This window comes from Zosterops lateralis (assembly GCF_965231275.1).
Source record: "Zosterops lateralis genome assembly, chromosome: 14".
NCBI lineage: Eukaryota > Metazoa > Chordata > Aves > Passeriformes > Zosteropidae > Zosterops > Zosterops lateralis.
Window position 1 is genome coordinate 7295361 of NC_139774.1, and position 15937 is coordinate 7311297.

General features: G+C 38.7%; 1 protein-coding gene across 1 annotated transcript in view; it reads left to right on the forward strand.

Annotated features, from left to right (window-relative positions):
* Positions 1 to 15937, forward strand: part of ATP10B (ATPase phospholipid transporting 10B (putative)) — a gene marked incomplete at both ends in the record, with an annotated part of 48270 nt that overhangs the window by 1440 nt on the left and 30893 nt on the right. The window contains 3 exons of the mRNA XM_083871513.1: positions 385 to 824; positions 11129 to 11333; positions 13687 to 13772. Coding sequence (XP_083727639.1) covers positions 385 to 824; positions 11129 to 11333; positions 13687 to 13772 — 731 coding nt within the window. The remainder of the gene's footprint in view (positions 1 to 384; positions 825 to 11128; positions 11334 to 13686; positions 13773 to 15937) is intronic.

Consider the following 15937-nt stretch of genomic DNA (forward strand, 5'->3'; position numbering starts at 1 on the left):
CTACTGCCAGGGAAATGGTCTAAACAGGGCCTGGAGGCATCTGCTGACGGGAAGAACAAAACATTCAGGATGGTTTTGGCATAGGGGAGCTGCAGCCGCCCCAGCAGGCTCTAGGACCTGGTGCAGCTGAGTCAGGATTCCCTACCCTGTCCCTGGGTAGGAAAAGGTTGGAGTGGAGGAGGCAGCCCTGGGCTTCAGACGTCTCAAGCCTTCTCTCCACCATTTGGGATTCATTTGGACTATTGAACTCTTCTAACTTTATAGGGTTTCAACTTGAAGCTTTTTTTTTTTTTTTTCAACTTTTTTTGAAAGAAAAACAAGATGTCAAGGAGGATTGTTCCAGGCTGCTTCTCTTCAATGATATGGAAAAAACATTTTTTCAAGGAATCCTGCTGCCAATGTGGTGGTTCAGATGTGGAAATCCAAAATGAGGAGCTGGAGAAGAGAGGGAAAGTAAGGAAAAGAAAGAAGAAAAATGAAAATAAGCGTGTGATTGTCTCCAATTTGACCTTTGGAAGCAAGAGGTGGAAGGAAAATCCAAACAGATACTACGACTCCAATGAAATTGAGACCACAAAATATACCATCTTAACCTTCCTCCCTAAAAATATCTATGAGCAGTTTCACCGCTTTGCAAATATTTATTTTGTGTTCATTGCACTGCTGAATTTTGTGCCAGTGCTGAATGCTTTCCAGCCAGAGGTGTCTGTGATCCCAATTTGTGTGATAATGGCCATTACAGCCATTAAAGATGCTTGGGAGGACTTCCGGCGCTATAAATTGGACAAAGAAATCAATCATATGGGATGCTACATTTACAGCAGGTAAGATTCATATAGCTTTGATTACCAAAAACATTGGCTCAAGATCCTTTAGCAATGGTGAGGCTTTTTGTTTTAAAAAAATTAATAAATAACTGCTGGAAAACTGCAGTCGTTAGGTGAAATAGGGCAAAGTCATGACCACTATATATCACCTGGTGTTTGTTCTCATACAGGGAGAGTTGCTTGGTTTGGGGGGTTTTTTAAGCATATTTGTACTGGGAATTTGAGTTTCATTATATTGGTGTGTCTGTCAGCCTCTTAGACATGCCATGCACTGAAAATAGGTGCTTAAAGAGCTACAAGAAGCTGAATTTCTAAGACATTTTCAAGAGAGTTTATTTCTATCAACATAAGGTGGCACAGAACAAGATCTGTCATGGGATTTGTTTGCATTCTTAGATGCTAAGAAATCACTTTAAAACCTGGCCCTTTGAACTACATTTTATTTTATACTCCACATTGTTCACTAGCTTTGAGTTATTTTTCTTTCTTAGGTAGTATGTAAAATGCATCTGTAAAAACAGTCTAGAAATGAAGGATAGTAATATATGCCTCTGTTTAGTCACCTTTAAATGAATTAACTACAAGTGTCTGTGCTCACTTCTTCAAAGTGTTTCATGACTTCTTGCTTTTAAGACATTCAGAAGATGGAAAATTATGTTTTATTGTATCAAAACTGTTCTTTCAGCAAAATAGCAAATTACTTCTCCCTGATAAAATATCACATCTGAGAGTCAGAAGTGCAAAACTTTCCATCTCCGTGAATGTGCCTGTCATCCCTCAAATTAATCAACAGCACTTTATTTAACATGTCCTTTCATGAGCGAGATCTTGCAGAACTCTGGCTTTTATCACATGGGGCTGTCATTTCTGTTTGTCTCCCCTGCGTATGTTTGTCAGATTTTTATTTTTATGTTATTTTTTATTTTTATTTTTTATTTTTATGTTAAACAGGAAAGCAGTAAGTTTGCTTGTTTAGGGGCTAAACTTAAGCTCACATATAGATAATGATTTGTCAGGAAAAAAAACTGCAGTCCTCTCCTTGCCAACTTTTTTTAAAAAGCTGGCATTTTACAATTTTCTTAATATTGTGGATTTAAGATCTCTTCCGTGGTAAATAATGTCCAGAATTGCAGCTCTTTGGGTAGGGTGACAAACTGCCTCTACTGCCTATCTTTGAAATTTCAGTCTGGTTGAATTTTCTAGCTTTCCCAGTGTTGCATTAGCCTTTGAGTAATGGATTATTTGTTAATACTTGTTAAAACCAGTACAGGACAGAATAAGTGGGGCAGTAGGGGCTAATGAATAAATCTGCAGAGGGATCTTATTTATTTCCTCTTTACCCACAGAAAACATGTCAGTTTAGATCTGAAAGCCTTTTACTGTGGGAACATGAGAAGTAGGGAATACATTAGAATTTATTTTGTTTAAGGGGAAAATGTCCACCATGAAATTACAACATATATTCAGATCCAGAGTCAAGGTTGTTATGCAAAAACACGAGATGGGCCTGCCTTAAAATTGGTTATTCCATCCCATAAAAAAGATTTTGATCTATGAATCAGTCTTGTCTAGGATCTTGTCTTTCACCAAAGTTTTATGGCCCTAAAAGGTGATGTAAGGGAAAGGAAAATGAAAAAGGCTTTAGACTACAGCATTCATCCTGTCTGGGAAAACTGTGGGTAATAACAATTGCCATCAGACCAGTCACTACAGCTCATTATATTATGAATAATTTCATCAGGCTTCTCTGGTGCTTCAGGAAGCTGATATTTCTTGTTCTTCTTGCTAGCTGCAAAGTCATGGAAGGGCATGATGTTTTCTAATGTTCTTCCATATGAATCATGAAAATAGGTAATTGTTTTAACACAGGTGAAAGTCTTTTTGAGACACTGCAAATTTTGTTGATCTTCTGGCAGCGAAAAGTTGTTTCTAATACAACAACTGGTCTTCCATCCTAGATGAAATATTACTTAGATTTTAAGAGGTAATCTTGGAGTATTTGTTGTCTTTATTTCAGATTTTAATAAGAACTCTGGCACCTGTTCCAAAATAAATAGAAAGGCAAACCAAACTTTTCCAGATGCTGAATGTTCTCCAAAACTTTCTTGAAGACCAAGGGAAGCGCAATAACTTGTCTTCTTTCAACAGAGAGCAAATTAAAATTAAATAGGCTGGCCTGTAAACATATTTGTTCTAATTTTCTTTTCACAGAGATCAGCTGAAATGGGAAATCTAGTGTTCTGGTTAAATGAAAGAAAAGACACTTCCAGTAGTGTATTTAGAGAATGTTTAATTGAAAAAATGAGAAACAATTAATAGGCATTAAAGTGTCTTGAGGAGATGCAATAACCTGGATGTTTGATTGAGGAGTTTGTACTTTTGGAACCAAATCTTTTGGAATCATACTCTGTAGACAAACTGCTGTGCTGTTGGAACAAATCACACAACACCAAAAGGAGAGAACAAAAACTTGAGTTGCAGATGGTACAGACCTATGTGAAAATGCCTGCTTTCTCATGGTGTTCTTTGAAGTATACTTTGTCCACTTTAAAATTTTCCAAGCAAGGTGGAGTTCCATTACTACAAAATGCAAAAGCATTTTCTAGGATACTAAACTTCAGTATCCCTCTTTAATTACATTTAAATTTCTCAAGTCGCCTGATTTCATGGAATCCTAATTAGTTAGACTCTATCCATAACAGTTAATTAAAATCTTCGAATATGTGTGATTTTTATCATATTCGTTTTGTTGTACCCAGATGTGGGTGTGGGTCTGTAGTGATGCAGAGTCCCCAGGCAGGTGCAAATGAGAGCCCTTTATTGCAAAAACCAGGCCTTTTTAAGCAGTTAGTCCATTATGAGTTACACAGTTTTAAATCATAACAAACATAATTCAACCAATGACCAAACACCACGATGTGAACAGACAATGGTTACATTATTTGTTTTTCTACCTCTAATTCAGCTGAGTCTCTTTCCCATAATCCTCTTCTACTGAAGCAGCAGCCTGAGCCATGATTCTTCACAGCTTTTTTTTAAAGCCTTATTTTATAAGGCTTTCCCTATATACAAGACCCAGAGACCTTTTAGTCAGGACTGGCATAGATTTTTCTTTTTGTCTTTCGTGTCAGTCAGTCCCTCCAAACCTCCCCTGGTTATCTTTCTCTAAACTCTCTTCAGTTTGTCATCAACTTACTAACAGGGGCCAGCACTGAATATGGTACACAAACCTGAAAGTGAATGCCAATGCAACAGGTGCTAGAAGTTATTATTCAATTTTCTTAAAGTTCTATAATGTTCAAGGAATTAACTGATAGGTAATTATTATATAGCTTGACTGTAATATACCCCAAGGGTTATATCAAGTTCTGTAAATACTCCATAGCATCCAGACAGATTTTTGCATCGTTTTCAAGTTTTTGGAAGATTAAATCTACTCTTTCCTCAGCATTTTAGTAGACAGTAAAATAAAAATACAAGGGCTGTGCACAATTCACTATGGCAGGGCAGCAGCCACAAAAACATTAACACTATTTAAGCTATGCCTATTTCTTAATTTTAAGAACCCAAATTCAGATATCTGAGACAGTGACTCAGAGAAACCTTGTTTATATGTCTTGAATCATCCTGTGGGCCTTTTGGAGAAGTAGGTAAGCCAATAAATGAGGTAGTCTGATTATTCTTTCCATAACAAGTTCCTCTGTAATGCTTTCGTGCCCTGTGGTTTTCAGGTAGTTCCTACAAGCATCAATCTCCTCCTCTCAAATGTCTGTGGTACAAAAGATTTAGCCTGGCCTTCACTCTGACTCTTTGTCTGCTTAGTGGAAGGGTTTAGAACATTTAAAGATTTTTGCACCAGCACTAACACTGGGTTAGCCCTAGAGCAGAGGTATGAAAGAAAGAAAACACAAAGTGCTCATAGCTGTGTTGCATGAAATCAGAACTGCCAACAGCTGGAAAGCTGAAAGTGGCTTAATCTGGACCCACTGTTTTGAAAGAGACTTAATTTTTTTTCAGCTGATTGAAGTAATTCTGTGCTGCAATTTTCTCTCTGACAGCAATGGAGGTTTGCTTGCCTACAGCTGTCCATATATACAGGCTACTTTATGTTTTCTGTGGGAAGCTGGGCAGCAAAGGCAAAGGTTGCCCTTCAGTTTGAACCTCCTTCATATCCTCTGTTAATCTGGATTTCTGAACAGAGGAGAGATTGTGCCTCCTGTGGATGTTCCCCGTCTGGGATAGTCCCTGGGACTGGCCAGGGATGCAGTGACCAACAGAGGTATGGGGCACCTGGAAGAAAGCAGAGAAAAGGGTGAGAGGCATGCTTGAAGACAGGAATTGACTTACTATCACATCTCAGAGTGTAAAGAAAAACAGTTTTTCTCTGGATCAGGAAATATCATATGCAAGTCATTCAGCCCAAGGTGAACCCAAAACTTTGTACAGTAGAAAGCAAGATGTGAGGAAAATCCCATTCTGCCAAGGGCACAGTGAGCAGAAAGATTTCTTGCCAACACTTTGAATTAAAGTGTTGGTCAGCAGCACTGAGTTTTCACTTGTTAAAGAGCCTTTTCTTTCTGCTTTATTATTTTTGTTTTCTGACAAAGTGTAACTTTAAAGACCAGGAGCCTGCTGGAGGCTTTAATGGGTTCATTTTATACACAAAAAGAAAAAGTCTAAAGCCTGTTTCCCACTCAAAAGCTCACCACAGGCAAAATTGCAATTGGTTTTCTTGGACATAGCAAAATCAAGGCTTCTACACCTCAGTGGTACCTTCCCTGAACAGTGCAGGAATGTCATCAGTTGGAGGCTGAAGACCTCCTGAGCAGGTGCATTTCTGTGACAGCCACAAAGCACCTACTCAGAGCAGCTGCCAACTGCTACCCCCCTGCCTAACATCAAACATGAGTGTGCTGTTCTCTGGCAATGGGCACCCCCTACTCTGTCATCCCTATAATTTTTGTCTGTATTTCATGTACTATGGAAATTTTGTGCCAATTTGTGGATACCTGAATAAGCAGTGAGTTTGACTGAAGGCACAAACAGTGCCTTCTGCTTGAGATATTCATCAACCTCCCAGTGAGCTGAGAAAATGTCCTTAACCAACAGTACACTCAGGTGTGCTATGTCACCATGACACTGCTTGAAACCAGGGGTACCAAAATCATGAAGAAAATTAAACACCTTATGTGGGATATGATGATTCAGTTGTGAAGAATTATGGGGCATACTGAACTGACTAAATGCAAACCAACTCTCAGCTGGTCCAGGCAGCCCCACTTGAAAATGGAAGAGCTGTGAGCTAGTAATTGTTGTCAGTCAGGGTGTATCACTACAGTGAGGATCCTTGGTCTCTGTGGAAGAAAATCCATTAAATACATTAGTAAAGCTACCACTGGTTCGTGTATTGCTTTATCAGAGCTTTCTTCAAGATCTATTACCTGCCAAGGCATTTAAAGCTGCTTCACAGAAAAGGTGCAATGGCTTAGCTGACAGCAGCAGGAGCTAATGACTAAACATTAAGATCAAATAAATAAGAATCTCTGGCTTTGGCTCAAAGACTTGCAGAATCATGGTTTCATGGAATTAAGACTCATATTAACTGCCTAAACTTTTAAAATGCTGTTAAAACCCAGAGTGGCAGATTTCTACAATGTGACCTCAAGAGCTACGTGGTCATATAAGGATATGGATATAAAAAAGCTGATGTAGGCTGTGCTTTCCAGAAACTTCACAAGTTAATAAGAGCCCCTAGAAACTAATGCTAATGATTAGGAGACATTAGCTGAGTGACCTTGGAATTATCTGTTCCTTCCAGCTGGTGCTAGGAAGAATTGTAACAATAGTATTTTGTTCAAGGCAGTAAAAAAAAAAAACCCAAATTTTCCTAAATACAAGAATCTACAATTTACAAAATTAACCTTGTAAAGTCTAAGCATCATGCTGTTTATATTTTATTTTATTTCTTCAATGCCAATTTAAAAGAAATCCAAAACCATTTATATGAACAAGTAATACATTTATAAAATTCTTGTACTTACTTATAGTTTATGTAAACTTCAATTGGTTACAGAAGTTGAGTAAAGGCTTGTATCATTGAGAAAATAAGTTATTTGTTATGATGCTATGGGCAGTTTAAGCACAGAAGAAGATAGGATCTGTTATTAGCATTGAGGAATTTGGAATGCCAGCGTGATATAAGTGTATGTACTTTATTAGACTTTAGAAAGATTTCATTCCAGTTATTTTTAAAAGAATCTTTTACTATCTTAACATAGTCCTCAAATCCTGAGAGTTTGGTGCTGTGGAGGGAGGCTGGGGCTGGTACAGGACTGGCCGCTGCTCAGTGCCATGGTTGGTGATGCTGGGCTGATGTGCTGGCACAAAAACCCTCCTGGGTGGGATGGGGCCGTGGCAGGGGCCAATGACAAACCCACAGGCACACCGTGGCACCTGGCCATGCTCAGGAAGTATCTGCAGCCCAACATTATCAGCCACCTGTGCTGTACTCTGACCTATGGACAGTGTTCACAATCAGTTCCTGTCTGATCTAGTTCCTGCCTTCCTTGAGTCCTAAATCTGCTCCTTTGTTGTCTTTTTTTTTGTTCTGTGGCAGTAACTCCTAATGGTGAGGTTCTGGACATGAAGTGATCTTTGAAAATACTTTGTGAGGGCCTTGCATATAAAAGCTGATATAATCTTTGATAGCATAAAACTGTGCAAGATTTTTATTTTCAAAAAAATACTGTGAAGGGTAAGCAGCTGTGTGATTCAAGCCATTGCCCATGTAGAACCAGGATCCCAGAATATTGGTGTTTTCTATAAAATAGGTGGTGCTTGAAGGAGGCCATTTTCAAATATAATATTCCCACAAATTTATATACAACAAAATATAAACATGTAGGTTTCTCTGCTGATGACACTGATACATTTTTCTAGGTGCCATGACCTGTGACAGTTTTGGGGGTGTATAATGCAGGGCAAACAATATCTTTATTTTGAACTGCAAAGCACCCCAAGATGGAGCTTGCAGTAATTCTAGGGAATAAGATTCACTGGACTAATTGTCTGACAAAATGTTTGTAGATGACAAAGATTTCTGAAGATCTTTCCCTAAGACAATCTAGGAGACACACATGCTGTGGAGTGCATGTGAAAAAATACTTTTATTTAATCTTTTCTGTATAGCAGAACAATATTTTTTATTTCCCTCCATTCATCATGCATTTTGATCCAGTTTTTGTTTGAAATTTATCATTATTGAATTCAAGAAAGTGAAATCAAATTGTTGACACAAAGTCAATAATTTATTCAAGTTCCCCCATGGTCTCCAACTGCAGCAGGACTTTTTTTATGGCCTTTTTATTTTTCCCAGAAATGACTTCATAAAATCTGTTTAGTTCAGGCCTTCTGCTCAGATTTGATGAGTTCAATTACAGTTCTGGCAGACATCATTTTGACTGTTCAAGGCCTCTTTTCATTGGCAGTATCCTCTGATGGGCATCATCATGACATCTATTAGCAAGGGAACACTTTTTGAATGTGTTTTTGATAAATTGCCTGGTGAAAGAGAGAAGAGATTGAGGAACTTTTACATCTTGTCTTCAGTGTTCCACAGCCCTGATACCCCATGCTATGAGAACCAAGTATCCAGATTCTCACCTATTGGAAATCACCACATCTTGTTTATTTTATTGGTTCAACACATTTGCCCTTTTTATATGTTTCCCATCAGACCATTCTGGGTTTATTAGGCTCCTCTGTTTATTTAGCAACCAGAGCTTGTGCTATTAACTTTAATCACTGAGCAGAAAATGGGCAGTGTTCCCAGTTACAGGAATTGCTAAAGGAAACTGCTTCATCTGAAAAATCTTGTTAGACAACTAGGACAGAGCTGCCGTGGGGTGCACCAGTTCCATCGTGAAGTACTTTTCTTCCTTTCATCCCCTGGCAATTCCCTACAAAGTTGTAGAAAAGCTTTGTACTATAACAAATTTTTAATCTTATGGGTCCAGATGAAGAGTTTTGTTCAGGGGCAGAAAATGTGTGTTCTTTGAATACTCACTGGGACAGAGTGACAGTTCCCCTGAATGCAGGTTTGGGATTCCAGCAATGCCTGAACTGCAGTCCCTGTGCTAAGGCTTTTCCCCTGATCTGAAAGAGGTCATTTGGCTTTTCTGACTCACTGTCTCTTCTGTAATTAGTGATTGGATAGAACCCTGAAGCTTTACGTGTAACGTAGGTTTCATAGGGAGTTTTTGAAAAAGTATTACAAATCTGTGATTTCTGTGGATTATTTGGGCTAATCTGGTTTCTTTCAGCTGATGTAGAACACAGGCAGGTGGACAAGCCCCTTCTATAGCATTTTATGAGTGGGCCAAATCTGAAATATGCTCTGTAAACTTCTGAATTGTGCAAGAGATGACGTACAGAGAGGTAGGATTGCCCTGCAGAAGCCACAGCAAATATTATATGCAAACTATAAATGGCATCCAAATGTCTAGGATGTCAAGACAAGACATCTACTTCCTCTAAACTGATCTTGAACTCTTTCTTTCATGTTTTAAACAAACAAATTAAGAAATCCTATCCAGAAGGTGTTTGGCATGGAAAGGATTGCTAGTTACATAGTTGATTTGTTATATTAACTTAGGATCTGCTTTGTAGAGGATTAAATACTCAGCATACACTCCCTAAAATACTTTTAGATTATTATTTTTTTAAATGCATAGCAGCATCTAGTTAATTTACAACAAACCTCTGTTCTTCAGTGTGGTCTTTTATGTCTGTTGTTGTGGAAAAGAAAAAGGACATGCAGGTAAGTAGAGCTAGACAAAATAAGAATGAAAAATTCAGGAAAGAAAAATTAATTCAAGATGAAAAAATATTGCTACAACCCCCATCATGTAGTAAGTTCTTCAAAAGCAGCAGTAAAGGGATTCAAATAATGAGGTTGGGAGGTTCTTTTTTTGACTAAAAAGTGAGTACTCCTGGGAAATGGGCAGAATTTAACTTCTTGCATAACCTGTACAGGTAATTGTTAGTTGATGCTGTGTTGCAGATGAGGGCACAAGCCAAGTGTGAGGGTTTGCCTGGCAGCAGTGGCTGGCTCTGCTCTGCAGAAAGCCAGGAAAGTAGGTTATCAGGAGGCAGCCCTTGGCCTGGCTGTGAAGCAGTGCTTGGATATGTGCTTTGAACTGTAGCAAAACGCTTTATCTCTTCTATCACTTCTCCCCTTCTCATGATGCAAACACTTCAATGAAAGACACTATTCTCCATGCAATAGATGGGGATGATTAAAAACTTAACTAAAAATGAGACTCTGAGTCATTACAAAAGGACTTTTATTGTTTATCATGAGCATTTTCTCTCTCAAAGAGCAAGGCATAAGATGATTCAGTTATTCATGCTGAAAAAATAATTTCTTTTCAAGGAGTTAGAGGAACCAAGCCATTGTTGCAGTGCATTTTTCTAATTAACTTATTTTAAAGCTTTTTGAGCAGTTTCTGGTCTGCTTAGATGGTTAAGAGCAGTTGAAGGATTAATTACTGAAAATGCAATGTCAAAAAAAGTCTGCTATTTGCTGAATTTAGTTTGTTGATGAAATAGCAATTTCTTTTCCTTGAACCCCATAGGCTCTTTTCCTTTTTTTTTTTTTTTTTTTTTAATTTTTTTTTTTAGTTAGGAGCTCTTTGTTTCTCACTTTAACTTTTCTATTAAACTTCGGCTCTTGTATTTGTTGGTTGGGGGTTTTTTTTTGCTTAATACTAAGGGATCATTTGTCAACTCATCTACCTTTTGAAGTTGTTTCTGTGCACTAAGCTCAAGATTTGTAACTACCTCTGGAGAATTACAAACTGGAGAGACCTGAAGCAAGTGTGGCTGAGGTATCAATTTGCTTCTTTCAGGATCTATATGATGATGATGGAAAGTATCTAGGAAACAGTCAGAGACAAAAACAATAGTCTAAATTTCTTCAGTAAGATACTCAAAAATACCTCTGTTAGTCTGAACTGCCTTCTATATTTTGCTGTGCAGTTTATAGGACCAGTGCTAGAATGAAAGAGAACTGCTGTAAATTTTTTATTCCATGTAAATATTTAGTTTGAATGTGACATATGGTGGAGTGCTGCTATGGAAATGCCTGAACCATTAATTTCTAGCCTCTGTGCTGTGTCCTTTAAAAAACGGTCAGTGTGTCCCCATCCCTGATTTTCTCTTTTTGAAGCCCCACAACCCAGCAGTCCTGCCTTCCTAAAGTCACTCATCTCACCACCTTTGATCTGCTTTTAATGCAACAGGGAGGAACATGCTTACGTGGAGAAGTGCTGGAAAGATGTCAGAGTGGGGGACTTTGTGCAGCTGCAGTGTAACGAGATCATCCCAGCAGACATCCTGCTGCTCTACTCCTCTGATCAGAAGGGGATCTGTCACCTGGAGACTGCCAACCTCGATGGGGAGACCAACCTCAAACAGCGGCAGGTGGTGATGGGCTTCAGCAGCCAGGTGAGCCTGAAATGCAGCCCATGGGCAGTTTGTCTCCAGCTATGGCCATTGTGCCCCAGCAAAGCCACTACACTGAGGGATTTATTTCTGCATGGCAGCTGGAAGGAAGCTCATGGTCCCCTGCCAAAGCATCCACAGGTTTCCTTATGGATTCTGTGTCTCCGTTGTGGCCGACACACCACACTCACTTCTCAGACAGGTGGAGGTGTGGTGGCTCAACTGGGAGCTGCTCTAAGGCACACTGGGTGGGAAAAAATTAAAGAATGGAATCCTGTGTAGGTCTATATTGAACAGTTTAATAGGAACTCAAGGTAAATTCAAATTTAAAATAAATTATGTTTGGCATCAGTTTGTGATTCAGTTTGAATTCTTAAAATCACCATTTCTTTTTCATAGATAGTATTGTTTCCTTTTTACACTTTACTGCTATATTCACTTGGCTCATGTTGGATAAACCTGAAGTAAACTAGAAAATATGATTTAGGAAGAGTTGTTACATTTCCAAGTATCTTTAAAAATACAGCAGGGTAGTTTTTCAAACAACCCAGAACAAGTTTAAGGAGTGGTAGCATGTGAGTAGGAAACCTTTGTTCCATTGGAATCACTCCAGCAGACAGGAAATAAAGCCTCACTGATAATTCTAGGAATTACATTAATTTATTTAGCAATTAGTACCAGTGCCAGTAGGAAGATCTTCTGGGGTTACTGGTGTGTGGGTCACAGCTGCCAGGAAGCAACCAGACATTAAATAAAAGCTCACCATTTCCGTGGCCGGTTGAGATCAGGTGCTGTACTCCTGTTAGCTCCAGTGTTATTTTCTTGTTGTTCAAATGGAAATCACTTTGCAAAAACAATTATAGGCTTTCTCTTATTGTGGATGCCATAGCACACAGCACAGGCCTTTTCCAGTGCCTTCCAGTGACAATCAGGGACAGGTTTTGTTCCTGAGAAACACTGGGAATTTTAATATGTAGAGATTTAGCAGAAAAACAGTAAAGTGGCAACTTAACATCTTTTTAAATGTTGCATTTTTGTCTCGTAGTTCTAGTTTACATGTTAGGTTTTCTATCTATTTCTCTTTTTTTTAGAGGAGAACAGGGTTCTCTACCATTACACAAAATGCAAACTTTTACCTCAGTTGTTCCTAACATGAGGAAGTCTCCCATTATATCAGAAAATGCCTACGTGCTAAATGATGCCCCAGATTGCCTATTCCTGGTAATTTTCTTTAGACTTTGAGTTGATATTGAGATAAACTGTATTCCTAAGAATGCCTGTTCCTAAGAACTCCTGTTAATTAACAGGGTGGGATGCAATTCTGGCCATAGTGACAGTCAGAGCTGGCAAAACCACCTCTATTGTAGTGTGTTTGTGTAAACAGTGCAGGTTTTAGTGTGCCAACTTCTTCCTTGTTCTTTGAGCTTTGCTTATGTGATTTATGAACTGCATAAAACCCCCTCAGATGTAATTCTGTCTATAAAGTGATTCTTTAAACAGGGAGGAAATACAAATGAACTGGGGTTGGTTCTTCAGTTTAGGATGCAAGAAAGGTGGAGAGAGACTATTTGCAAGAGCATAGAAGGACAGGACAAGGGGGAATGGCTCCAAACTCACAGAGAGTAGGTTTAAATGAGATATTAGGAAGCAATTCTTCCCTTTGAGGGGGGCAAGGCTCTGGCACAGGTTATCCAGAGAAATTTTGGGTGCCCTGTCCCTGGAAGTGTCCAAGGCCAGGTTAAACTGGGCTCTGAATCAACCTGGTCTAGTGGAAGGTGTCCCTGCCCATGGGAGGGGTTGTAACATGTTGATCTTTAAGGTCCTTTCCAACCCAAACCATTCTGTGATTCTGTGATATGCTTAGGAATATTGAATACAATTCTCTGTAAAAGACTGGAAGAAAGGATTTTTTTTTCCTTTTATGACATTTTCCAATTTGAATTTTCAAACATAAAATTCTTGTCATCAAAAGAGACAAAATTTGAGAGAAGAACCATTCTTCTGTACCCCTTTCTATCTAGAAGCCTTGTAGTTTTCTTTTTCAGCAATGAACAATCCAGGTGACCTTTGTATCTTCCTGTTCTCCTGTTGTACAAATACTTCTAGCTAAACTAAATATGAACTGATTTTCCTGTTGAGTTCACAGAGTTGAACAAGATTCAGCAGAGGTGAAAATTCTCTCTTAACAGACATTCTAAAAATACTCAGCCAGATGGGTTGGAAGGTATACAAAATGTGCAAAAATACCTGAAGCTTTTATATTTTTTCCAACCATTTTTTAATCATAATCTCTACTTTTTTGTACTTATATATATGTATATAGTAAAAAAAAGAATATGTGTATTTTCTCTTGTAGGATACTGTGTTTGAACCGGAATTTTTCCAAAACACCATTGTCTGTGAAATGCCAAACAATGATCTCAATAAATTCAAAGGTTATATGTAAGTACTTGTTCTCCATAAATACATTTGGGATCTGTACTTGGATATTACTCTTGGAGGAATTGGATGGAAGTAACATATTTTGAGGAAATTTATGGTTGTCACTATTATCTATTCCCAGATTCAGAAGTCAATATAAAATGTAGACTTGGACTCTGTTTTGTAGCAAGGCATTTGCATTTATTTCATAAAAACTATTTTCACAAAGCTTCAAGTCTCTTCAAAACTTAGACATAAGCCCATTTACATTTACCTGGTGATTAGGCTAAGCTAGATTTTAAATAAATCCTTCCATTTGTTTAAAGGAATCCAGCTGCATGTTTCATCCAGTTCTAGTTTCTTCACATTTACACCCACAGGGAAAAGGTCTCCAAGATCTAATAAACAATCCAGAGTTTCTTCTTATTAGAAAGGTAGAAAAAACAAACATGCATGTAAAATGCTATTGAACCAATGCGCTAGACTAGTATAAAAAAAGTAGGATATGTTTCTTTTTTTGTCTTTCTTCATTAAATAATTCCAGCACAGGCATAACAGCAAAATCAGCAGATTTAACCCCATTTATGAATTATAAGGCAAATTTCTGTCATGGCTCATGTCTTAAAATTCTCTTACCCTCCACCTCAGAGCAGCCTTTCCCAAGGCCCTCTTCAGAGCAGTCATCAGTCCATGCTCATTCCCACAGCACAGCAGAGAATTGTCCAAAATCCCTGCTGCCCCAGACCACATGCCTGCCCCATTATTATGCAAATAATTTAACTGCACAAATGTTCCGGCATCCCCATCCATGCCCCAGCTTTGCTAAGCTTGCCAGGAGCTACACTAGGAGTTAATGGCTCTGCAAGGAGCAGTGAGTGTTGCACCTGGAGGAGCTGCAGAAGGCCAGCTCTCTGACAGGGTGAACCATTCTGTTCTCTCCCATCAGCACTGACCGTGCCTGATCTGTTTTTGAGGCTGTGCCCTGTGAGAATGGTGCCTCTAATGGCAATGCCATTTCTCCTCTGCTGCAGTATCTTACAAGGGAAAAAGAGGTCAAGTTTGTATTGATTGCTGGCTGTGGTTGTTGGCTTCAAGGACCACTGGGTAGAATCTAAATTGAAGCAATCCCTCCAATTAGCAAAGAGCACTGAGATTATAGAAATGTAGGAGACATGCCACAAGAAAACACACACAAATACACACCCTTAGGACACAGGACTGACTTCAAAATATTCAACTCTCAACTGAAAGTCTGTTACAGAAATCTCTTCAGTGAATGCTTATTATCTCACTTGATGGAACATGCAATTAGCTGCCTTCCTCTCCCCTCTACAGGGGCAGAAGAAAGAATTTGCTGGGGAAAATTACTTGCTAAGAGTTAGTGGAGTTTCTGTCTTTGGTCTGCTGAGATTTGAGTTATTTTGTAAACACAAATTACTTGAAGCAAGCTACCGTTTTCTCCAAGAACCCTTAATAAATTATTGAGGCTCTATTGCCTGCCATAAAGTAGCAGAAATACACTCTGTTAAAAATGATGAGAAATAACTTAGAGACATCCATCTGACATGCCTGATCACAGAAAATTCTGTTCAAGGGGATGCAAGAAGGCTCCTATTAAATGAGTTCCCCAAGGCTGAATTTAGATTCCAAGAAAAACAGATTTCTGGCATGATGTTTTTACAATTCCACCAGCTCTAGGTTGTTGGCACCTACACCTTTTCCCTTGTCTGGTTTAAGTTATGTAACCATGTGCAGCTGCAGTTAGGCATAGGACTGCACTGAGCTCTGATATAACACCTTGCCTTGCCCTTCATTTGAGAGATGAGATTATTTACTGGTAAATGAAATGCAAAATACCAAATAGAAAGTAGAGAGAAATTATTATTCTAGGAAAAAAAGTCTTTTCCCACCCTGACCTTTACATAACAAAACAAGACAAAGTACCTGAAATAGAAGCTCTCAGCTTTGTAAAGATCTCAGGAGAAACCTGCCAGTGTAAAATAAAAGCTGTGGGTAGGGGTAGGTGTGTGCCATGAATTTTCAGAGGCAAGTAACAAATTGCCTGACTGATGGAGCACCAACCTTATGGTTGTCACCAGTTTGTTCTGCAAGCAGAAGGATCTGGTATGTGATGGGGCATCTTTAGCCAGGATGAAAATCTCCTGTCCAGGATGAGAATGAGGAAG